We start from the raw sequence: 26,652 nt of genomic DNA on the forward strand, positions 1-26,652 counted from the left end.
TTTTCTGATCATTCTACAATTCTACAATTCACTTAGCAGACGCTTTTATCCAAAGCGACGTACATCAGAGAGTAAGGATCTAGAAAAAATGAAACAATGTCAGTAAGAGCAAACGATCAGCTTTGAGTCCGATTGGACACACAGGTGCTGACAGGAAGTGACTACAAAGCACAACATTGACGGCAGTTCTTGAGAGCTCTAATCAGTATAGAAACCATCTTATAAGTCATCGTTATCAAACAAAAACAATCATCACAACCATCATCATCATCAATGATATCAAAACCATCATCATTAAGTTAGTAGGTATTCATGAAAGAGCTGGGTCTTTAGCTTTTTCTTAAAGGTGCAGAGGGACTCTGCAGATCAACAATTGCTTTTTAACTTAAGTGAATAAGGTCAAATAAAACAGGGTGAAATGTTTTGACCTACTGTAATGCTTGTACTGAAGTAGCCAATATGCAAAAGGTTTACACAGAGGTAGTACATTTTTGTGACACAAACAGTCAAAGATTACAGTTTGGAATCCTTTTTTTCACGAGACCTATAGGTCATTTAGTTCATTTCAAAAACTGCAAGAAAATAACAGTTGCCTATCTCTGCTATTTAGGACAAACACAAGGGTTTAGCCTATACTCCCCACCTGTTATTATGATGGAAATGATCTGCACTATAACCACAGCAGATGTGTCAGCCCTGATGGTAGCTGTAGTTCCTGAAGGCTTATTATTTGTCTTTTATCATGGTAAAAAGAACTACAAAGCGGAAGTGGAACAGAACAGGAAGTCGGTGGTACTCTGGATTTGCAGAGTGTAATTACACTGCAGTATATGATTAGTGTGTTGTAGGCTGTAATAATGTATCCTGAAATGATGGGGTACACACGTGATGACGTTCATCCTTATCCTTAACCTGCAGACGTATATAACACATGCTGCTAGAACTCCAATTGTGGGGGTTAAATTTGATCTAGTGTGACTTTACCGTTGAATAAAAAAAAAACCTGTTGAACCAGAGACACAGCATGGTGCATGTTTTGTTCTGATTTCAGACGTTACACAAGAGTATTTTACTGTGTCTTGCTGTTAAAGGAGAAACAGAGGTGAAGACTTAATCTCATTTATAATGCAAACTTTTGACAGACAGTTAGAAATGGAAACTAAACATCATAAACAGTCTTTATATAGAACATGACCTGGTTAGGGTGAAACATCTAAGTGTGGTTTTTAAAGATAGCCTCATGCTTATGCTTGAAATATAAACTACATACACTACTGAATACACAACAATCTAGGCCTATATGTGCTTATTAACTGATATTATAGGCTAACTGGAAACTTGAAAACATTTTGTTTCCCAATCAACCTGAAGTTGTTTAAAGTCTTGTGTTTGTTTAAGATTTATTTCTGGGCTTTTTGTGCCTTTATTGAAAAGACAGGACAGTGGATAGAGTCGGAAATCAGAGAGAGAGAGAGAGAGTGGAGAATGATATGTGGTAAAGGAGCCACAGGCAGGATTTGAGCCTGGGCCGCCCGCTTGGACTAGCCTCCATACATGGGGACTAACCACTGCGCAAACAGCGCCCCAAAAGATTACACTTTTTAAGATAAGAGAGAACTGTGAAAACCTTAAACTAATTTGTATGAAGTTATAGCTACGACAGATCGTAAGCGAAGTATAAAATATTGTGTGGAAGGGTTGTTGATGGACGGCTTGCCTCCCCCCACCCCCTTGCTCCCTATCCCTCTTCCTGCATCTTATCCCATCTCTCCCCCTATCCCCTTCCAAGTCTGGCGCAGTCTAGGCCTGTGAAGGCTGTTTCATCATGAGCCGGGGATCCAGCCGAAGATCTCTGCCTTTTAATAAGTGTTAGGTGGGGGTTATTTCTGTAGTAGATGGACAATTATGAAAACGTGAAACAGACTGTAGATCATCTTAGATTTATTCAGCCATGGTCAGACAACACAGAAACACAACACACATCGCTGACAAAGTGCAGACCATCGCTGACCCATGCTGACCAAGATCTCACAATCATTGACAATCATTGGCAAAGTGGCCATCATGGGCAAAATGGCAAAATGGCTAAGTCTTCATCACACAGTGTGGCTTATATTCTGCTAGAAGGTACAGCCCACAAATTCCTTTCCATTTGGGTACATCACTATAAAACAATGCTGACAACATATGGTTGGCTCCTATCCAAACATTGATCTGCTATAATTTACATGTTTCACCATATGAGGTTACACCTTCACAGACCCAAAAGTAGAATTACTGTGAGATGGTTGACACAATTTAAAGATATGTCCACAAAATTATCAAGATGAATGAATCCATGAGAATACGTACTAACAATAAGGCAGTTTTTTCTTACCACTGTAACTTTTGCTGCTTTGCTAAAAGTGCTCATGATGGATAGGCCGGGTCTTTGTAATATAGCAATAAGTAAGGTCTTTTACCTGCTTTTTGTAACATAACAATGAGTATGGTGTTTTTACCTGCTCTTTTGTGATGTTAAAAGACAAAGAGTAAGGTCTTTTACCTGCTTTTTGTAACATAACAATGAGTATGGTGTTTTTACCTGCTCTTTTGTAATGTTAACAGACAAAGAGTAAGGTATTTTACCTGCTTTTTGTAAAGTGTCTCGAGATAACACTTGTTATGAGTTGACGCTATACAAATAAAAAATGATTGATTGATTGAGTGACTGATTATGAAAAACAGTAGAAAGGTAAAAATAAACTCAGCATCCTAGTCTCTGTCACAAATAGTCTACACTTGTTAGTATTTATGAGTCCTACTTCACTTAATCCCAGAAATGTGTGTCAATTTAAAGGTATTTCAGAGTAGTAAGTGTGTTTCTCTAGTCTTGACTGATGTTATTTTCTGAAAGCCAAAATGGCGTGGCTGACTGCAAGGGCGCCAGCGTGCACGGCGCGCGTGGGCCAAGACATGTGGGCGGGAAATGCTGCTGCGCCTCTACTCGGGTCTTTCCGGCAGCCTCCGAGGGGGCTGAACACGCGCTGAGAAGCCGAGGTGGAGAGAGCAAGCAGCCGAAGAACTGAGAACCGATCACCCGCTGGAGGAGCCGAGAGACCCGGGGAACACATTTTTTTTTACCCAGCTTTCTGTCGGGGGAGACAGGGCAGGGGGTGGGTGGGTCGGGGGGGCACGGCTTACAGAAGAATGAGAAAGCCCTCTTACCGGAGGGGGGCGAAAACATGAACGGGGCCGTGTACATTTCGTTTTTCCAGGGCCAGCTGGAGTCCGTGCTGGAGCAGGTCGTCCAGCTCGCTGTGCAGGAAATAAGCAAGACAGTGGGGTCGAGTCTGAACACGCTGCTGCTGGAGACGGCCGTGAAAGAGCAGGAAAACCACCGGCTTCGGCTCCAGCTGCAGTCGTGGGAGACCCGGGGTCGAGCCAATACCAGCCCCGCGGACAACGGAGGCTCCCCGGCGGCTGGTAAGCACAAGACGGCGGGGGACGAGCGGGCGGACAGAACAAAGCCCGAGCAGAAGCATCAGCAGAGGCAGCAACACGCCCCCGGACTGCAGGGCATCGAGCCCGGCATACCCACCGACACACGACGCCTGGAACAGAGGGGACGAGTAGTGGGTGAGTAGCCGGTTACACAACACACTCATATTCACTCTTAGCGAGCAGTTGTTGGGCACTCCTCCCTCTGTCTGTCTGCCTCCTGCAACACGCGGGATTGCGTAACCGTGCAGGCCGTTTTGAGGCTTTATTAGTAAACTGCAGAGAAAGTGAGGCCTTCAGGTGATAAAACAAGATTCATGAGCTTTCTTGACGTACCAAGGGACAAAGAAGTCTCAGTCTGAGGAGAAAACCCGACGACACAGCCTGGAGGGTCAGGACAACTTTTTAATTGGGCTTTAATTGGAGTACAATGGAGCAGAGGCAGGATATAATGATCATAATGGAGAACCAGGAGCCATGTGTGGGTGTCATGTCACATCACATGAAATCACTGTGAAGCGTTTTTGTCAGAACAGGTTCAAGAGGAAAAGTGGCTCATGAAGCACCACATGCTGGAAAAACACCAGTGTGAAGTTGAAAAATAAAAGCAAACCTTTATTCCACAAGCTTGTAGATCACTGTGAAGATTTGCAGCCTCTTCGTGAGTGGAGTGGAGGGGCGGAGGTGGTTGTGGCGGGGGACCAGGACAAAGAAGAGAAGGCCTTGTGGACAGGATTGTAGACGGATATTGAGGCAGACCCCAGCGAGGATTAAATCAGCGGTTCATTGGAAATAAAAGGGACTGAGGCGGGAAAAAAGACGGACAAAGATGTAGCTCAGGCAGTGGATAATCAGACTGCTAGTAAGCGTCCTCTAGTATTTTTATGTGGGGGATTTCGAGGCACCTCAAATGCGTCGCCAGTGCAACTACAAAAAGGCTGAAATGTGCTTCTCGGAGGGTCTGAACTGTTGTTGCACATTAGAGATTGGATTCAGGTCGAGGTGAAGCCCCGGGGCTTTATTTGGAGAAAGTTTGTTTTCAACAGGTTCCAAGTAGAGACGACATGCTGAGCAATTCGTTTTTTTTTTAACTGGATATCAATTTTGAACAGCGTGGTGCCAATTTTCCCTGACAATTTATAAGAAAAGATTTTTCTTCCCTTTGCAATCATGTTGTCGGTAAATGCTCTCTTTTGTCGTGACGAGTAGCACTATTTGTTTGGTAAGGGTAAGGACATAAACAGTTTCAAGCATTTGCTGTACACAAAGAAGGATGACCCTCAGCCCCTGCCCTTGTTGTTTAAAAGTGAAGCCAAAATATTGCTTACGCATCGCTCTGATACATTTTATTTTAGACGAAGATTGGTTATTGTGCTTCGGCCCCTAACCAGACCCAAAAGTCACATTAAACTTAATGGCAAATTGACAAAGAGCCCGCAGTCTACAGGTCGGCACAGTCTACAGCAGATGGCACAGTCTACCCTAAGTCAACACAGTCTGTGGCAGGTTGGCACAGATTACATCGGGTCGGCTCTGTCTGCAGTACAGCAGCCTGGTCTACAGGTCGGCACAGTCTACAGCATTTACATTTTTTTACAGCAGGTCGTCTACAGCCGGAAGGCTCAGTCTACTACAGGACGACACAGTCAGCAACAGATCTGCACAGTCTACTGCAGGCCTGTACAGACTAAAGCAGCTCAGCCCAGTCTACATGTTCACAGTCTATAGATAGAAACAAGCTTGTGCACAGTTAACAGCAAGGTTGCCTATGCATGTTGGCACAATCTACAGCAGGTCAGCACAGACTACTGCAGGTAAATTAAGTCTACAGGTCTGCCCAACTTATAGGTAAGCACAGTCTACTGCAGCAGGTCGACACAGTCTACAGCAGTATCCATCACAGGAGCCACTTTAGTCACCAGAACTCTCTCACGACGTTATTGAAAATAACTAGTTGAAACTAAATGGTTCAGAAAAATGGATGATTGGAAATAAATCAGCATGATGAGAACAAACTATAAGTTATTGGTGTCTTGATTTTTGTTTTTCACCAATGTCCATGTCATGACCATTTGTTATCATGGAGGAGGTTGGCTTCATAACCAATTACAACAAAAGTTCAGGCAACAGAAAATAAAACGTGCTTAAACAGGCAGAAAACCCAAATATCAGCAAAAATATCAAACGATCTTTTCTTAGAACTATAACCATTACCTGTTATCTTGTCTTTGACAGTAACAGAAGGAACTGATGTTTTCAAAAGAAAAGAGCTGTGGATGTGTGCGGATGTGAAGTAGGGCATGGAAGTAAAGGACTTTTTTTTGTGAGACGAGCTGCAACTGTGACAGGTAAAACAAGAACTCTTAAGCCAGGTGTACACTTTACCTTTTTAGGATTTAGACACGATTTTTGAGTCTTATAAATACATTTGATGTCGGGCTTAATTTGAGCCTGATCACATGCCAAGGTTTAATAGCGGATCACAGCCTGATCACCTGCTTGACTGCTAGTAAAGGTGTGTTAGTTGATGATGCAGATTGTGTTTGTGAGAAGGAGAGAGATGGAGCGTTTTTGTCTTTGTGTGAATTTGTATAAACTAAAATATCCGACACAGAGATGACTTCAACCTCTGTCTATGAGAGTTTTCGATTGACGATTTTGAATGATTCGTGCTGATTTAACTAATAAAGTGTGAGGTCTCAAGTCAGGCCCGACAATCGGGGTGTACAGTGTGAGCACACAAATCGTGAGCTCTGGTGGTGCACTGTAAACGATTTAGTCGCACAGTGTGAGCATAGTGTGTAAAAATAGACCCTGTGTTCGAAGTACTAGAATAACCATTTAAAATAACAAATCATTATATATAAACATAGATTATAATATTTCAAATAAGTATTGTTGGCTTCAAAAGATCACAACAAACAATTGTTGTCTGTGGATTATAGCATTATGCAGCTTATAGTTCCTAAACCCAAAGACATTATGTGTCCTTTGATTTAAAAATAAAAATAGAGAAACAGAAACACACGTCAGAATGACAGAAAATGAAAGCGTCTGCCATTTTTCTTAAATATCTTTAAGGAGAAATCTATTTTAAAATGATTGATGAGTCGAGTAAAATAATAATAAGAAGATCATGCTAATCCAGATGATGTAGCCTGATCACAGCAGGACCGTCTTCCTACATCAGAAACGGTGTTAGCAGCATTCCCCCGCAGTTATATACGTGTGTGTTTGTTTGGGTGTGATTTTATTGCACGGCTGCAGCAGCACAAACAAACAGACACTTCTCCACATGCAGAGACACGTGAGAAAGAAGGACTTTTGTCATGCATGCATGCACACATTTGTGCACTCGAACGCAAACGCACTGCTGACACGCAAACCATCCTTAACCCCCCGCCCCCCCCCTCCACCCCGCCTGCCTCATGTCAGTATAAAACCAGGCCACAGCCACAACACGCCACGATCAGAAACACAGAGGAGCTCAGGATAGATTGTGACATCACGGCAGAGACAGCGAATCACATACGGATCTGAGCGGGATTTATCTCTAACAGGAAAAAAAAAGAACATCAGCTCTTGTTGAGGAATTAAACACTAACAGACGTCCATAAAAATTCAAGTTTATTGGTGCAACACCTTCTAACCGCTATTACATAACATAGAAAGGAGTCAAGAAACACAAGGCAATAATAAAACACTCCTTAAAAAAGACGAGCGAGGGGTAGACTAACTAGAACAGAAAAAAAATCTAAAATAGGCACAAACACATTTTTGCAAGACATAATCAATGTCACCAATTATTAAAAATGTAAACCGAAAAGTCTCTCGTTTTATTTGAAAAAAGCGGACTTCATCTTCTGGTTTAGTTTGGACTCTGAGGACAGGAAGCGGATCCTATCCCATACCAGCTTAGACATCTGCTTAGTACAAGGCAGTATGTCAGGATCAAAACATTTAGAATTGACTGACTTTGATTTGTTTTAATGGCATGACATTTTAGTACATTGTTTGCTGCACCCAACCAGAGATTGGGACCACGCACACCTGCATATAAATCAATGTGTCATCTGCATAAGGTGAGATATTTTGAGCTTTTCTGGAATAAGAACAAGGGCGGGGGGGGTCACTCAGATTCAGAATTGAAGAGGCCAGAGATTAGAGAAAAGTGGAAAACCTGAATGGCTCATTATCCTAATTTCTACATATTTAACTGCACAATTCAAGGATTAGAAAAAATATATATGTCATTCAAGAACTAAAAAACTCTGCACTCTGAGTAAACCAACAAATACAGATGAAGACCAAAAATAACATTGAATTATTAATCATAATCATTAAACATAAATTTGAGTAAGAAACATACAATCTGAGTTTGGGCCCATGTCCTTGTCCTTGGTAGCAGTCTGCACCCTCCTATTTAAATCAGAGGTCATCCAGGGGTCACCTAAGGGAGATTAAGTGTTGCAGATCTGTTTCATCTGAACACATGGTTGTACGCCGCTAGTCGTCCAACGCATGGTCAGTAGCAGCGACTATCAGCTCTCAGGGCTCTGTTTTCTGGCGATAACTCGTCCTCCTTTTTCCCAGGGACGTGATTTATTCTTAGGCTTTGGACTGAGAGCGCCCCAGAGAGGACGAGTTCATGCAGATTTATATCCCTCCTGTGTAGTCATGATTGTGCTGGTTAGCTATTTGTCTATTCATTCATTTGCAGACGCAGATGTCTCTGGGGGAAGAAGCTGCTAATTTGCTAGCTTCAGCTAAAGTCCCATGTGTTAAAGGTTTGGCTGTTGGTAGGTAAAGAGCTACTACATTTGAAGTACTAAAAAAGTCATATACGTGTCATGAAATGTGGTTATGGCCTTCTTGGTGTTTTAAGTCAGGATAATTTATAGCTTTCGAGGAGCTGTTGTCCACATTGTCCAACAGTTAAAAGGAGACAAGTGTAAGCAGAGTTGACAGACGCAGCAGAGGGTCTGCAGGACTCACTCTGAAACACACAGGGAGATAATTAGGCCGCGGCCTCAACACCCCCCGGTCGAAGGTCACTGTTTTGTGTGGGGTTTTTAACATGTGGAAAAGCCGGCCAAGCTTTCACTCTGATTTACTCACTGTGGAGAGAAAACAAAGGATGAAGGAGGCGGAGGGGAAAGAGAATCGCAGAATTGGTTGTGTTAGTGTAAGTTATTAAATGAACCCACAGAGAGATCTGACACAACCCCCCCCCCCCCCCCCCCCCTTTGACCAAAAAACAAAACCCCAGCAGAAGTCCATCAACTGTAATTCAGGCCTCAAGCGAAAGGGATGAGAGCTGACAGGTTGGTTTAAGACTACTTTTAATGAATGTTCTTGCTTTTGATTATTCAATTATATATTATACAATTAATCATTTGGATGGTGTAAGGAATTTAGAAAGGAGGAAGGGGTTAATAAATACTGAGCTTTTAAAGCTAAATGGTCTGTACCAGTGACCAATTCATTAGCTGCCCAACCTCTTTGGAGAAAAAAACAACAATCCCGACTGCAGCAGGGACCTCCACAAGTTAATCATTGTGCAGACACTGAAGCTAACAAGGTATAGTAAGAGCAGGCAAAGATACCTGCTCATTATTAGTGCTATAATACTGTATACATGAAGTAATACTAGAATTAGAATCTTGGACAGTCTGTTAGTGCCATACACTGCTCATCAAGACAAATACATGTTCTGATATTTTTATGAAAAAATCTCCACATGGCTCCAACTTCACAAACACAGCCAAGAGGTTATGTTCAGGATAAGCTGAGGTGACGGCCACACCCCAAATCATGCATAACCTTTAGTTTAATTCAAACGGGTGAGTTATATAGAAATCCACTCCCTCCAGAATGAACAGAGAAACAAGAGCTGTATTTTATACCAGGTTGTACATGTTTGTTTCTACTGTGACGCTGGACATTGTGACATGGGGCTCTGTGAGCACTGACTTACTTTAGCACAAAGCCTCAAGTGGCCACTTTGGCACTTCTGTGTTCGCTTCACTTAAAAGCATTGAGCTAAGCTCCTATTAGTATTAATGTTTTAAGTTGCAGATGTAACAGTGGCTCTGTGAACCCTTGATGACCCTTAGTTGTTACACGCAAGCAATAATACATCTCTGATGCATCCATTATCGACGAGGGGGGGCACTGTAGTGGAAAAAAAAGTGATAGCGATTGGAGTGGAAGCCTCTTCAACCTATATTTCATTAATGTGCACACAGACAGCCTCTGACTCCTCCCACCCTCCATGTGTTCATATGACCATATGGACATACATGCGAACATGAGATATGAACATATGGACATATGGAGCAAGAGTCTGACCCTGAAAAATCATACAACAGCCGGGTCACCCTGCCCCCCAAACCAGACAGTCTCAAGTACAGTACTAAAGCAAAAACAGACATTTCATTTTTGCATCATTTTACTTTTACTGCACCAAATGCCTTTCACTTTCCTCTGCACTATACATGTCTGACAGCTTTGATACATTTCCACATCCCATTCCTATTATGTAAAAACTCCTATCTCCACATTTGTATGAATTCAAAACAAAAACCAACCCCCAGAGGCTGGAGTAGACCAGCAGCAGCTCCTGTGATCTGCAAGTTTAAATGACTGGCGTCCGGTGGCTTTGGAGAGAGCAGTGTTACTGCTAGGGCCAGAACGATATGGGATTTTTTGGGGCAGATACCTATATGGATATTAGGAAGAGAAAAATACGCTCTAGTTACTGCTGTATCAAGTTCAATAAAGCATATTTCTTGAAAATCAAAAGGTCTATCACTTCACTCTGTCACCTTTTTGTAATGTTGACAGACAATTATAATAACATTCTGTAAATTGTGGTGGCAAAAACTTTTTTTTTTTAGTGGAAATACAATGACATTTAAGTATTTCCAGGCAGTTATTACAGCATGTTTGACTGCTGCTTGATGAAGAAATCTACTGAAGCAGTCCAGAGACTTGTTTTACCTTTTAGTCATTTAAACCCTGAGATGTGTTAAAACGGGTCGTTGTTTTAAAACACCAAAAATTCCATTCAGAATAAGAATGGAGGCCTTTTTCTCTTGTGCAGTATTTTCACATTTTGAGAAAGGTAGGTCTACTGTAACACTTCCTCCACCTCGACACACAGCACGTGTCTGTTAAACTGAAGAGAGGCTCTGTTGTTTCTACGTTTCAGTGAGACTCTACCCCTTTTGTGTTCTCGAGGAAAATTCATCTTTATTTGGTTTATACTTAATTTCAGGAAATATGTGAACAAAAGAGTTTATTGTGTTTTGCTTTGCCCCGGGTAATGACTGACAGGAAATCAGTACAGTCAGAGCTGGTTTCCCTCCACAGCCGGGGAACTCCCTTCAACGAGTTTTTCTTCATCAGACGTGTTAGTGGTCGGGATTCTGGATGCTGGTTGGTGAGACCAGTTTGTGTTTCCTGCTTTTGTTTTGTCTGTTTGTTTCTGTGTGAGCCAAAGAGGTTTGACTGAAGCCTCGACTCCACCACACAAACAAACAGCCTGAGTCGATTCGTCTTTTGATGGTCATATGATGGACGCAGTGGCATCGAGCAAATTAAGAGTCACCACATATGATTACAATCATTTAAATGACACCTAAACTGCTGGTCTCTCTGCTCCAGCACATTTGTATTCCTTGGCTTTGAACTTAATACCAAAGATCTCTCGCTTTTCTTTTTTGGGACTTTTTAATCCAATTATGTCATTGTCCTTTTGTCTCTTTAATTTGGCCTTTGTGTTCTTTTGTGTTTGATGGTTTTGATCATTTTGGACCAAACAGAACTCGGGCGTCCTAGCTCTTCATGTGCCCAATAAAAACAGCGTGGAATGACTTATATAGCACAATCAGACATGAGTAAATCCATGTGAGTGATATGATAATGGATGCCAGTCCTTCTCAAGTAAAACGTGAATGCTGCACATGGTGCAAGCAGTTTTATTCAGACCCGTGTAGGGCTGCAGATGATGTAATCTTAAGTCGAGCATTTACAATTCAGAAGTCTGAATATAAAGCAATGAATACAAATGGCCGAATAATGCTTTCTCACTCAGCGTGCATAGATTGTTTTGTATTGGATGGAAGCCTGAGTATAATGGACTAGCTTCACACCATGATGCGGTCAGATGAAGCTAAAGCTCTTTCTTTGCTGGGGGTAGAATCAATCTACTGGTGCAAAACAAGTCATTTAGACCTCAATGTGTGAAAATGAGAGGCAAAACTAAAGAATGTCTTCCAAGTTGTCAAGTACATAGAGTAATGAGGGACTGTAAAAAACAAGTCTGTTCTACGAGTTTTGGCTGTAAATGAAAGACGAGATGGTTTTAGACTTTTTACGATACAGTTATTAGCCCTTTTGCGTTTCCGTAATTAAGCTCAGCCGTCATTATGTCTTTGTACGTTCATAGTGATTCTGCGATAGCGTAATAATCTGTCCCAGTCTGTGAATTCACATTGGGGTTTTTGGGGTTGCAGGAACTCCACATACACACACAGTCAGACATGCACACACACACACACACACACAGCTCTGCGCTCACTGATGACCGTCTCTCTTCTCTAACACATCTGTTGCTTCCTCTGAAGATGAGGCAGAGTGGGGAACACTTAAAACCTCAGAGACATTCTGATTGAAGGCGAAATGTCACAGGGACGTAAAAATCACGCCTTGAAAAACGGCAGTCTGAATGGAGCTAATGATCCAGATATATCCTGACCAGCACTTAAGCTCACAGTCTGATTATAGATATATTATCCAAGGAAATATATTTATATCCAAAGATGATGCGAGATGACACGGTGTCAGTCTTATCTCCATTTGGTTCCATTAACGCTCATTAAGCTCATAATGAGGCTGCTTTAAGGGGAACTCCGGGCCCGTCCTCTGATCTGCTCTGAGATCAGCTCCGCTCTTAAACCTGATTAATGATTCAAACACACACAGCGGTCTGTCCTCTCTCTGAACACAGATCTTGACCGTACACGCGAGGAGATACGAATGAACACAGCCACAGAGTCAAGACGAGAAAGTCCCCACAAAGATAGAACTCTGACCCGACTGGATTTTTGTTTGCACATTATTTGTTAGTCATGAAGCAAATTTACAAATGAACACACCTACTGTTATTATACAGATGGAACACATTTGTACTGTGTTGTTAAAAATATAACATTCTTAAAAAAAAGGAAATTGTTTAAATTAGTGGTTCTAAACTGGGGGGTCAGGACCCAAAAGTGGGTCTTGGAGTGGTTTTCAGTGGGTCGCGAAAGTGTGCTTGAAAAGCAAAAGTTACAAAAAGTCGAACAACATGTTTGTTTTCTTTCATTTCTTTGTTCTGTTTCATGTTTTGTACCGCCTGAGGTCCAAACTGCACCACTTCTCATGAAGCAAATCTCATTGGTTGAAAATGATCTGAAATTTGGGTCACGATTCTTACAAAAGGAGTTGGTGGTGGGTCCTGAGGCTTTGAATGACAGTGTTGAGAATAATATTCATGTTTTTACATTCAGGATTTGTTGTATTAAAATAATAATGTTTGGGTTATAGAACTTCTAGCTTTTGTTGGAGTATTTTTGAAATGCTTCATGTCTATAAAATCTGTAAAATAAATGAAATCATACACATAAATAAGAAACCAGCTCCTAAAGTATGGACATACACAGAACGTTTCTTCTGTTGTGTTAGGAAGACAGTAAATATAATAATGAGTCTTATTTAAGTAAACATATTGAAATGCAGAGCAGCAACAGAGACACAAAACAACATGAATTACTGTGTAGCTGTTATGACTGGACTGTAGACACAACAAACAGTGTGATCCATTGACCACACACACACACACACACACACACACACACCAGATTTTACAGACTCATCATATTTCATATCAACAATGTTTCTGTGCAGGTCAAAGCTCACCTTTAATGTTATATATATATGTAACCCAGGGTTACACAATGCAAGCCAGCTGTAGCCCCCTCCCCCCCCTTAATGCAACTACACTACACAAATAAATACACCAAAGAAAAGAACAGATGCATGTGTTAGGCATTATCCAAATCCATTCCAAGCAGGAGTTGACCACAGTGTTGTACAACCACACATTAAAACAGCTGAGTGAAAAATCTCATTTAAAAACAATAAAACATTCAATACTAAAAGCATTCATTTGGACACATGAATTTCTTGACAGAGTTTTATTGTTCTGTCAATTCACTTAAGATGCTCTGAAAAATAACATAAGTTTGTCTTGAAATGAGAGGTCAAGTTTCCATTTTGGCCGTCTCCATTTGTTACGGGAAACAGGAATGACCATATTTGGAGAAGGAGGATACTCATTTTTGAGTCTCTTGGTTGATAATGTTTTTTTAATTAAAATGTAGATTATATAATCACAACATATTTATTTATTTATTTATTTAAAATGGGGACATTAATGAACAGAAACATGTAAATATGCCAGGTTGGAGCCATGTGCTCATTTCCATCTGTAGTCTCTTGGCAGGTCAAAAACCACAATGACAAGCAAATACCAAACAAATAAAGACCGAGTATTAGTGGCTATGTGATGTGTATAAACAGAAAAGAAATGCCCACCCACACACACACACACACACACACACACACACACACACGGTAACACAGTAACACATTGTCTCGCAGATAATTAAAAAAACTCGACAGAGAACTGACTGACGTCTGACCTGGATCCTTTGATTACAGCTCACTCTGTGGATTATTTACATGTCTGCCAGACATGTGGTTACCATGACGACATGCGTGTTATGACTCAGCCATTAGCTCAGTGTTCCTGACGGAGCTCCTCAGGTTCCTGCCGAGCGTCTGCTGATTGTGCGTCCCTTGATGTCAGGAAACGTAACGGCAAAGGAAAAACAACAAAATGTAAATTGTATTGTAGGAAATACACAAAAACATGTAAAATGTGTGCTGTGGGGCCTCTTGATTCAAACAGCATCTTTTATTCTCCATTGGAAAAAATAACTACAAATAAACTACAGGGACAGAGACGTTTTTTTAAATTCCAGGCTGTAAACGTGTACTGTTTTTGAAACCGCCTTCTATACTAGTGGTACTCACTGATTTGGCCAAAATGCTGTATGCAAATAAATGCAAGATCCGCTTTATGCAAGAAAAACCAGGATGACGCACTGATATAAGAAAAATCTACAGAATGCATCAGACCAGTCTCCCTCATGTATGATTTCCCACAATGCAAAGCGCCAGGTCAGAGATTGAAATAGCGGACAGTAACGGGGGAAATGATCACATTTATCTTAATTATCTTTTTTGATTCTCTTAATCATGAAAATGAAAATTGACTGTAAGCGTGTGACGTCAGCTGGACTTTTGATCACTTCCACATTCCAAGACTGGAAACCTGCTTGGCATCAAAATAACCTCTTGACTTGCTTTATTCTCAGCCTTGGAGATCGCCGCCTCATAGAGCCATGAGCACAGCATAAAACATAATAATCTGAGGGAAATGATGATGGTGCTGGTTGTTGACCCTCTTGTCTCCCCCTCCGTGCAGATCAGCTGAAGTTGGTCATGGAGCAGGTCCTTGACTTTGCCGTGCGGGAGCTGACAAAGATCGTGGAAGCGTCGTTCGATGACCTGCTGCTAGAGATCACAAAGATGGAGCGAGAGCAGCAGGGGCTGGAGGAGCGACTGGACAAAAGCACTGGCAAAGGAGGAGAGAAGGGGAGAGGAGGAGGAGGAGGAGGTGGGGGTGGGGGGAGGAGAAGAGGCTCAGAGAATGACTCGGTGTCACCAAGCGACTCTGAAGACGCCAGGGAGGAGCTGGCCGATGTCCTCGGGTCCAAAGGAATAGCTGGAAGAGACGGTAAATAAAACAAGAACTCTCTCTCCTCTCCCATCTTTTTCCCCTCCTTCTCTTTTATGACCTCCTTCTTTTCTCTTTGTAACTTCCTTCCCCCTTCTTCCATTCTTCCTTACCCTTTTCTCCTTCAACTCCTCCCTCCCTAATCTCCTCTGCTTCCTTTCCTTGATCCACTCACATTCCGCATCCGTCTTCCCTTCCCTCCTCCCTCTCTCCTTACTCATCTCCTTTCCCTTTCCTCACCTTCTTCTCCTCTTTCACTCCGTACACTCTCCCTCTTTTTGTCCTTATTTCCTTCCCTTCATCACCTTCTTTACGTCCTTCTATCGCCTCCTCCTCACCCCATACTCTCCCTCTTATCCTCTGCTCTTCTTCATCACTTCTTTATCTCCCCTGCTTCCTTACCATATTCCTCCTTCTCCTCCTTGTCCTATAACCCTTCTTCTTCCTTCTCCTCTTCCCTGCACTCTCTCTTTTCTCTCTTTTCCTCTCCTTTCTCCTCACCCTCTCATCTTTTCTCCTCCCCTCTCAGACCCGGAGCGTCCCCCCATCATCTCTGTCTCTCAGGACTGGGTTCCCATCCTGGACAAAGTCTTCAGTCAGAAGTGGTGCGGCGATGGAGAAGGAGGTGGGCGGAGTCTGAGCGAGGGCCGTGCTCGGCAGGTTCAGTCTCTCCCCACCCACTCTGTCAACCTGGAGCCCTCCCCCTCCTCCCCCCAGCAGGACCCCCGATGGACTCCTCTGGAGGACATGGAGGTGTTTTCTCCTGATGAGGAGGAGTGTCAGAGGAACAGCAGGGGAGGAGCCAACACCACCGGAGGACGGTCAACCGGACCTTCACCTGGACCTCCTCACAGCCCCACAGGTGAGCAACGGATAGTTCTTCATCTTCAGGTTATTACTGGAGTTTATTCATCTTTACAGGTAGACACAGAAACATCAGACCCACCTGACCGGCAAGAGAGGAAGCAGAACGTTATTTAAAAAGAAATAAAGATAAAATCTCCATAAAAGCACAACTGGAAATACTTAAACCCTAAACAATAACCTGAACCCTAACCCCTCTTTAACCTAACCTGAAAATTAAAATAAAACACAACCTGAGAAACTACTGAAAACTAAAAAATATATATAGTATAAAAACATGATGACATCATCATAATCATGACTTAAATCCTTTTTATTATCTGGATTGTGAAGTGGAATATAAAAAGGATTCAAACAAAATGTAAACATGAGAGAGAGACAGAGACGTATACTCTATGGCTCCTTTTTTTACTCCTTAGTTCAGTTCCTGTAAACCACACACACACACACACACACACACACACACACACACACACACACACACACACACACACACACACAACAACAACCACACCCTTAATGACTGCTGCTCCGGCTTAATGCACAGAGGGAGCCTCATGTACAGAATGTATACACTTTGTGTTTATACCGCATACTGTACCAGCGCTGTCCCTTGAGTAAACGCTCACTCACACACACACACTCACACACACACACTCTGTCTGCGGTGTGTTTGTGTGTTTTGGACTCTTCACTGCCCTCTGCTGGACTCTCATAAAAATGATAACACATCTGGAGCTGCAGCTGATTGGTGCTCCGTTCCGTCATTTTGTTATTTATGAACACTCTGAGCTCGCTTTATTTCTGTGTGATGTCACTTCAGCCGTATTATAAAAAAAAGTCATACTCATTACTTCTTTCCCAATTGAGCTGAAATGTTGTATAAGACAATTATTCATAAAATGATTATAAACATGTCATGAATAAAACAATACAAAGCTGTGACCTCGATCCAGTTTGGATTTAAGAAGGATCAGAATAAAAGAGTTTTGATAAATTACTGTAATTATTCTTGAAGTTATTCCAATCATTTTTGTTCTTTTACTCTCACTTATGGCATTTTACTCTCTGTCTCTTTGTGTCTCCGTCCTCAGGCTCCTCAGGTCGTCGCTCTTCCGCCTCGATGCTTCACCGTCTCCTCACTCTGCCGTCTCAGCTGCTTGAAGAAGACGATGAAGACGCCGCTGCGGTTGCCAACGAAACGCTGGCCGCCCTGGCAACCAACGGCGAGGAGCCACCTGTGCCAATCTGCCCGTCGCCCCCGATAACCAGGGAGGAGGAGGAAGAGGATGGTGAGGAGGAAGAGGAGGGCGAGGAGGACAAAGGGAGGAAGGTGAGGGAAAGGATGCAATGATTTAAACATTTGCCGTTTGTCTCTTAAAGGACCATTTTGAATGTCTTCAGCCTGCAGCAGTGACACAGGCGGTAATGGCTTCACCTTAATCTTTAATCAAATAAAGTCTTAGAGACTTAGGGCCCTGTTGTGAAGGTTGGATCAGACGCCTAGTGGGCGGGAGGGAGTGTAGACCTGGATGAGAGAGTTTAGGTAAGGTGGAGCCGTTTTATCGTTGTTTTGTAAGTGAGCAGCGAGGCGTTATTAAAGCTCTTGTTAGGAGTTTCTATCTGGTTATATAACACTGAAATGTACACTGACGACTCTTTAAAAGGTACTAAAGCAAACAAGGCCATCCGTATCAAGATGGATTATTTTTTGATCGTAATTTTGAAGGCCTAAACATCTGTTGCAGGGTAGGTTTCAGGCAAAGTGAGTTACTGCTTACTTTCTTTTTTAACATTTTCCAAAGCAGAGACTCTCAATTAGTGATCCATTTGATTTTAAAAAAAAGCAGCAGGCAGAGATTTTTCCTCAGAAAATACGTCTTACAAATGTACAGTACAGAACCTAAAAGAGATGAGAGGTACCCATTTGTCCACAGGGGGCGCTAAAAACGAGACAAACTGACAGTTCCTCACAGGATCTTAAAATATACTCGTCTCTGTGGCTTAGAAATAGAATAACAGAATGGTTTGTGTGTTCTGTTCTGTGTGTTTGTGCAGAAGAAGAGGCGGAGGGTTTGGTCCGAGTGTGAGGAGTGCGGCCGGAGGTTCAGTCGGATGTCCCTCCTGAAGGCTCACCGTCAGACTCACGTCGCTGAAAATGCCGCCGCCGACACCTCATCCCCTTCGTCCCCGCCAAGCGGCTCCTCCTCTGCGCTGCGCTGCTCCGAGTGCGGGAAAAGGTTCTCCTCAGCAACCCGCCTCCACAGCCACGTGCGGACCCAGCACCCCGGGAGCAGGTCCTGAATCCGACATGGCGTAACATCAGGCTTGAAGTTGAGCTTTAACAGAGTCCAGAACAACAAAAAAAAAAACACCCTGAGTACAGAGTGTGGGATCCACAGACCTGAGACCGGATCAGAACCAGGGAGCAGAAAACCAAGAAAGGGAAACACATCTGGTTCAGAGTCAAGTTTACTGAAACAAACACCTGAAGATCTGAGAAAGTAATCGGTACACAGACACAACCAATGAGTATAGAGCAGTTTTTAACTCTTACACACAAAGATAACTTTTAAAAAGAACAGGATGATACATCGTACATGTACCTGGAAATGCATTTTTAGACACGCTTAGATGCTTAAACTCTAAAGCAGAATGGCGACTGGACTTTTGGCTCTCTTCTTAGTTTACACACATTGATGCTTTTACTCTGAAAAGCATCTTTAAACAAACACAGATGCTTTTATTCTGACAGAACAGAAAACGTGCTTTAACTAAGAAAACAGAGAGAGATGATTTTACTCTGAAACAGAACAGGATGTTGTTTCACACTAAATAGAAAAGAAAAAGATGCCTTCACTCTGAAATTGGGCAAAAAGACGCTTTGACTCGACAAAAACACCCGGACTTAATTTACTCCAGATGCTAGCAGATCTCTAGCTGAAGCCGCTACAGCATCAGGGCGTCCACTAACGGTGTTTTATATGCGGCAGCGCCCACAACCTCAATCTCAGGGTGCTTCTCATGCTCTGAAATTGGTTTAAATATTGCGAGCGAAGGATGAGTTTCCCATTCCGCCATTGTTGTAGACAAATTGAAAAGAAGTCTTCCCCTTATTGACTTTTGGAGTATTCACACTTGAATAAAACTCCTAAAACTGTTGATAATTGTCAGGGTGAGCTGCATATTTGAATGCATACAGCTGAATTTTTCACTCTTTACTTACCTGGATTTTTTCCTGCCGGCCCCCAGAGTAAACTGTAGCACAGTAACACAACCAGTGAGAGACTGTTGCTGTCCTCTTCATGCTCTTTTCCGCTCGGCAGTATTTTCTTTGTATGTAGCATAAAGGCAAACAAACCGTCATTACAGCGTCAGACTTTGTTAGTGCCGACATCGTTATCCTGTAAACATGACCAATGCAGCGTACCTTTTATGTCAAGTCCCGCCTCCTGAGACGCCCTCCCCAGTTCAACAGCGCAAACTTCATGCTTTAAGGGACATGTGTGAATAACAACTTTGGAAAATTTCCAGGGCAACAATTCCCTAGGATAAGAGCTTTTGATTGGTTGGTGAGAGAGAAGTGACAAATCGATAAAAGCAGCAGAGCTCCAAGAGAGGAACTGTTTTTAACTGAGTGAAGGAAAAAGCGAAACTGCTGCTGTGGGTGTTGTTGCAAATTGGACGCCGCGCACTGAAATAGCTGAACTGTAGTCCTTTTCTATAATATGCACCAGCAGCCCATAAAACACCGTTAGTGGACACACAATACTGAATTATAAACACTCAGGTTGTAGTTTGTTCAACTTGAAAATCCAGAAATCTACCAAATCTTAATGGCCCTGAAAAACCCTCTTCTCCAATCAGGAACCAGAATGCTCGCTCGGAAGGGCTTCAAAACAAATGAGCTTTTCAAAGTAAAATAGTTGTACTCTGAAGCTGGAGCAGTCGACCCCTCTGACTTCACAGGAAATCAAAATTCACAACACTGAAGGGAAATGGGTGAGGAAAAAAAAAAACCTGACCCAGGAAAACACGCACTAAACAAGGAGGCGTCAGACCCGATGTGACGAAGGGAAGATCACGTCATAACTCCTCCTCCTGCTGTACATCCACCTCATCTTCTTCTTCGACTCCTGTAAAAAAAAAAACATCAAATCCTACTAATAGACATGGAACAAGCTCCAGCTGCTGCAGGTGAGTTTCAGTCCGAGCAGGTGAAATATTTTTGCAATAAGCTCGTCGCCGCAGCAGCCGAACAGTCGGAGCGCCATTTCCCCTTTTCCTTATTCCTGTTTCATTTGTGTGGTGGTGATTTTGTGGAACTGTACAGCGTGGACGGTCGCTCACACAGACAAAAAGTGACCTTTGATTTTTCTACCTGTTTGTTTTTAAAGTGCTCTTGTTTTTGTTTGTTTTCTTCGACAGACGGACTGGATACTTTTTTTTTTTGTTTTTTATGGAAACAGTTTTGGATTATCGTCAGGTGCATTTTTCGTCATGTTTTAGATATTTTGAAGATCTTCTTTTGAAGTTCTTTGCGTGTCACTTCTACAAACAAAGAGGAAGATGAAACTATCGTCAGTGGCATCGATTGTTTGGACTCGTTGAATGTGAATCTGCAGTTTTGATCCTTTTTGTTGTACAGTTTCAACTTTACAGACAGAACTGATGACGAGACGAGAGGAAGAAGGAAGACGGTTTTAAGTCTGCAACGGGTTACACCTTTACCTCCTTCAGTCTTTCCTTACATCTTTCCTTCATCCACTCCTCGTCCTTCGGTCCAGTTCGGTTCATGTTACCTCACAGATACCTCCCAAAAAAAACAAAAACAAGCTGGTATTATCACAATTTGTTCCATTCTTCTACAAACAACCTTTCTCTGTCTTCTACTAATTATTCTCGTGTTCACTTTGATCGAGCTCCTCTGTACGGAAGACCATTGCTGCCAGGAAAAAAAAAAGATCAATATTTTGATAATTGTCACATTAATTAAAAACAAACGAGACCATGACCTTCAATTAGCTTATTGAATATAAGCACTTTGTATCATTCTGTCTAAAAGAAAAAAAAGTGTTAAGATACAAAAGTAATCGATGAACATGATTTTCTTCTTTTGGATCTTTGTGAAATAATCATTAAAAATTCATAATTATATAAATCTTTACAGTTTCATCAAAGACGAAAGATAAATATCTAGATGTCATCATTTCAAAAGGAAAAGGAAAAAAAAGTTGGCTGTTTTTTTTTCGTTATCATGAGGTCTTTACCTTAAGGATTTTTAAAAATTTTATTTATTACAACAATTTACATTGTTTGATTTTTAACCTTTTCTTAACCCTTTTCCTGGCAGACATTTTCTTCCATTAGAACACTTGATAAATATGAGGGACAAATTAATGAAATCTAAACTGATGTCTTCAAAACTTTTTTTTTTTAATTCTGTCAAAAAAGAAAACACAAAAATGCCTTTTATAAAAATTCAACCCATACAAAATCAACAAGCATGAAAAACACGTCATCAATAGAAACCAATGATTACTTGGCTTTGACTAATTATGTGACCCGTTTTTAATTTCGTGAACCTGTTCCTTATGGAGGACAAACAGGACAGAACTTGAAAAGTATGCGAGCATCCTGACTCAAAGTGGGAATTAAACCAGACTAAATCAAAGTTTAAATTTATCCTAAAGGGAAAACAAATCATGTTTAATGTTTAAATAATTTTGTATTAGTATTGTGATTATTGCAATCGCAAACATATACTGTTTTAATTTATTTAAAAATAAATACATTTTATGTGGGCGCAATGAGCTTCCATATAAACTGGCAAGAAAGACAAATTAAACTGCGAAATAATGAGAAATTATATTAAAAAATATTTTTAAATTGATATCTTCAAACTTTCCCAAAAAAAATCAAAACAATGCGAAACAGAAAAAAAAGCAGATGACAAATAATGCTGTCATAACTCTGATAGTAAAACTGAAGAGCCCGTCGATGCCTATCTGGTCCTGTGTGCCTCATGCTGGAGCAAATATCAGTGAGGCCAAACAGGAAGTCCTGATTAGGCCTCTCAAATCCTGTCAGTGTGGTGCTTTCACATATTTAAAGATCCAGTTTTTTAACCAAATCCTTAAGATGACAAGTTCCAAATATGGAAGCCTTCTCATGACAAAATAAAGAATTTGTATTTTTTTAAACTTAAACGTTTTCTTTACAAGTTTATTAAATTCTATACCTTTAAAGGTAATTATTCCTCTAAAGGCACTACATTATGCTCTTAAATTAAAAAAAAGGCACCTTTTTGCGTCCCACAATTAAAAAGATGACTCTGAAAATATATTTTTTTTATGCCTCATTAGATCATGTCATCTTGTTCTTCATCAGAAATCCGATTAAAGGGCGCCAAAGATGAAATCAAGTGTTTCATGGCCAACTACGTCGGTGAACTGTAACCATCTAAACGTGATAATATTGTGTTGGAATGTGTAGGGATGAATTCTTCTAACTTAAAAACGTTTCATTGTTTTTATTTGAGTCGTTCCTCCCCCACCATCTTTGTTTGTGTGCAAAGTCTCTGTAGTACAACACAACCTTTTGTAGCATTTGTACCACAGCTTGGGATGGATGGAGGGATGGATTGTGGTGAAAAGAAGGATCAGATAAATATATAAATATATCAGCGATATATCCTGATGTTTTTTTATGTACAGATGTTGTTTGTGCTCTGCAATGCTTCAGCACCAACAATCTTCGTTTTTTTTTTTGTAAATAAGCTAACTTTTTCTAGCCTGACGGTGAATCTGTTTATAACCTGTTTGAACAAAAACTTTAAGCAATATGAAGCTAAAACTCTGCTGAGCAACCACATCTTGATTCAACGTAGAAAAATAGTAGAGGATCGCCCGTTCACAGCCGCTGGTGAATGCTCATTTGCAAAAAAAAACAAAAAACAAAAGATGTAAAAGAATGAAAATGTTGAGACTGGGTTGATTTCATGAAAACAGGTCTCCTTCAGTAAAATAATAATACTAGGATTTTGATAAATTATTAACTGTTTAATTACCTGTTTTTGCCTCTGCTTGAATAACTAAAGCTTGTTGTCTTGCTTTGCTTACATCAGAATGACCTAACCGCTTTTCTGCAAACACTGAGAGTATTTGTTTTTCTGACTTCTTGCACTTTCAGACTCCATACCTGTCAAATACCTCATTTTTCACGTAAAACATTTCAAGTGTTTATTAATTCCACACAGACCTCATTACCTCAGTGAAAGTACGCCGTTGATATTTGACTACAATAATGTGTATATCTTTTATTTTATCTGTGTAATTTTGGATGCGTCTCAGAGCTTGAAGCTGTGCTGCAAAACTGAAAACACGCAAACTTCTCAGGTTTAAAGACAAAAATATTTTTAGACACTGTGTTGTTGTTTTAGTTCTTACCTCTGATTAGAACAGTTACCTCAAAAGATTACACTTTTGTTTTAAGGATTTCGAGAAAAAAAAAGCTTTCATAACAAGTTTAAAAGGTATAAGAGAGCTCAACAGGATCACAAAAATATGGACGCCCATTCCTGCCTTAAGGTTGAAACCATAATCATAAAAAACTCATGAGTAAAAAAAATCATGAGATACTGCATAATTTTAACTTTTCTTTCGAGAAATCTAGAAGTTAAAACACAAATGGCACAACAATTTGTACTAAACCTTCCAAATAATGTAAAGGCAGATACTTAAGTGCAGCATAATCTTTTAATTTTGTTTTCTTTTAACCAAAATGGCACACAAAAAACTACAAACTTTTACTTCCAAAATTAGTTATGTGGTTTTTACAGGACATGAGCTGCTTCACTGCACTGTTAACCGGTCAGAAAATGCTCAGAGGAAAACCTCATATCTCCAAAGCTGAAAAGTGAAATCCCCACTGATCCAGATGTAACAATGTTACAGTAAAAATCTGAGATACCGAGGTGGCATGAGGTTTTCTAATGAGAGCAGCAGCATCATTTGACTTGTTTGCTCGTCACAGCTCCTCCTGACCTTGTTTACAAAGCCATAAAAGAGAGAAGTTTGTCTGGATGGAAATTTAAAAAAAAGGAAAATTGTGAAGTATAGAGACCAAACCAGGCGTGTTTAGAAACTGTTTTCAACAGCAATAAATTCTGTGAAAAATAATTGAAGCAATACAGGGACCCAGTAAATCAAAACGGATATTTATTTCCTTTTCCCAATAAGGTTTAAGTGTAGGAGATGAATTTGAGATTACTCATTGTTATCACAAGAAAGATATGATGTCATCTACATAAGAACATGGAATAAATAAGGGAAACATTTGTGTTAACATATTTTTTTATACCTAGATTTGGCAACATTTAATCATTCTTTCTTGCTTGACTTTCTAATAAATAATGCTTAGGTTATGTGCCCATTGAAACATTTAAATTATACAAAACTTTCCGTTAGAATATGTTCTACAGACTTTGTTGTTGTGATCACAGGCCGTTAATTAATTATCTAGAAACTCCACCAAATGCATTTCTCTCCAAATTTTGTTTTTAAAGGAGGACGTGAAAGAAATCTATTGTTGTAACATTCATTCGTGATTTTATTTTAAGCACTGAGACGCATTCAGACAACTTTCATGTGTACATATCGCAGAGCACATCTCGACTCCTGTGATCTAAGTTTTATTTTATTTGTTGGCTGTTTTCTGAAAAGCGGTTTTGTTGTTTCCATGTGAAGAAAAGATGATGTTTTTTCAGTTTAGCCTCATTGTTAAAATTGCAGGCTGTGAAAAGAGAACAGAGTGAAAGAAGGGAATATAGACCAGTTTTACTGGGAGCCCAGAGTGGCCAAGATTTAGAAAAAAGAGAGAAATCCTTAAGGATATTGTTTTTTTTTTCAAATACAGCTGGAGTTTAAAAACTTCACAAAGGAGTTCTTCAGGGAACGGTCCTTGGTCCTCTGATTGTTTGACGAAAACATGGGAACGACAGGATGAAAGGGAAGCATTTTTAAAAGTTTTATTGTTTTCAGTTAAAGTGTTTATTTGTAAGCAGACTGTATGTTCGTAAAGACACAGGGAAACAAGACTTTGATTTTAAACCTATATTCTCTGAACAGACTTGTTCTTGTTTTTCAAAGAAAATTCATCTCAGTGTGTTTGGATTTGATGCAATACTTTTGATAAAATGTGCCCTTTTTTTTAAATCAGCGGTCTAAGAAAATCAAATCTTAAAGAGATTCCTTCTAAATAATTAAATTCATAGCTGCTGAAGATGACTGATGGGAAAGGTGGGACATCTCAGCTTTCAGCCAGTAAATAAGAAATGTCCACAGTGAGTTAATTCGAAAATTAAACTAAGAATTGATCGGACGTTTAACCTTTCTGTGACAAATATCAGTTTGAGTCAACTTTTATTAACCTTGGACACCTGAAAGTGGTGACGTGTTCACTTTTTTTTTGGCTGTTACCGTGTTGTGCCCAGTGTTGATCACAGCACAGTCTGAATGTCAATGTACACCTCGTTACAGCTGTCTGCCATGATGATGGTTTTTATTTTTATTACCTGTTTTAGTCTATGAGACCGGGTACTTTTTAGTGTTAAAATTGAAATAAAACCAATAAATGTTCACAACTACCAGCTGGGCCTGAATGTTTTTTTTTTATTCTACATTCATGTGGTGTCAAAATGTGATGTGACTGAAGGTAACACATACAGAAGATAGTCAATCACCCATCTTTACTGTCCCAAAGTCCCAACATTAATGCACCACGAACACAGCACTAAGCAACATTTAGCAAAGTCACAGCAACAAGGAAAAACTGCTTTAAAGAGGCAGAACCCTTCAAGTTTTAACCACAGGCAGATAATAAACATGACAGAACATAAACTCCTCAAAAAAAGTTTGGAAACATTATTTTGGTCAATTATTTTGCCACTTTGTAAAGGTGACTAATCAGGCTTTCCAACGATATAAAATACAACACCAATTAGTATTATTAAAGGGGCAAAATAAGTGACCGAAATAACGTTTCCAAACTTTTTTTGAGGAGTTTAAAAACAGAAAAAAACAGATTTATAAAAAGTGCTTCATAGACTATTTGAGAAATGTTTTATTAGGCAAACTTTAAGGACCCTTTGTTTAGGTCTCGGCCCACCAGTTCAGAACCACTGATCAATCCAAATATGTGAATCCACTTCATTATGCAGATTACAATTGCTTTAAATGGGACTTCTTAATGCAATGTCAACAGGAGATGCCAAAATCCACACAACCTGCAAATTAATTGCTATGAATTAAAAATGCTGTTTGATAAAAGACTTACAGGGACAAAATCCTGTGCGCCGGTGCACCCTGAAACATTTTTAGGATTTATTTCGGTTAGTTTTG

At 40.5% G+C, this 26,652-nt stretch overlaps 1 protein-coding gene across 1 annotated transcript; it reads left to right on the top strand.

Moving 5' to 3' along the window:
• Positions 1-2,270: 2,270 nt before the first annotated feature.
• On the top strand, positions 2,271-25,901 carry si:dkeyp-113d7.10 (uncharacterized). The gene is made up of 5 exons (XM_065964824.1): positions 2,271-3,618; positions 15,077-15,388; positions 15,918-16,250; positions 17,347-17,585; positions 18,311-25,901. The coding sequence occupies exons 1-5, from the start codon at positions 3,225-3,227 to the stop codon at positions 18,554-18,556; spliced, it is 1,524 nt and encodes a 507-aa protein (XP_065820896.1). The 5' UTR covers positions 2,271-3,224; the 3' UTR covers positions 18,557-25,901.
• The last annotated feature ends 751 nt before the right edge of the window (positions 25,902-26,652 follow it).

The sequence above is a fragment of the Labrus bergylta genome, chromosome 16 (genome assembly GCF_963930695.1).
Source record: "Labrus bergylta chromosome 16, fLabBer1.1, whole genome shotgun sequence".
Classification (NCBI taxonomy): domain Eukaryota; kingdom Metazoa; phylum Chordata; class Actinopteri; order Labriformes; family Labridae; genus Labrus; species Labrus bergylta.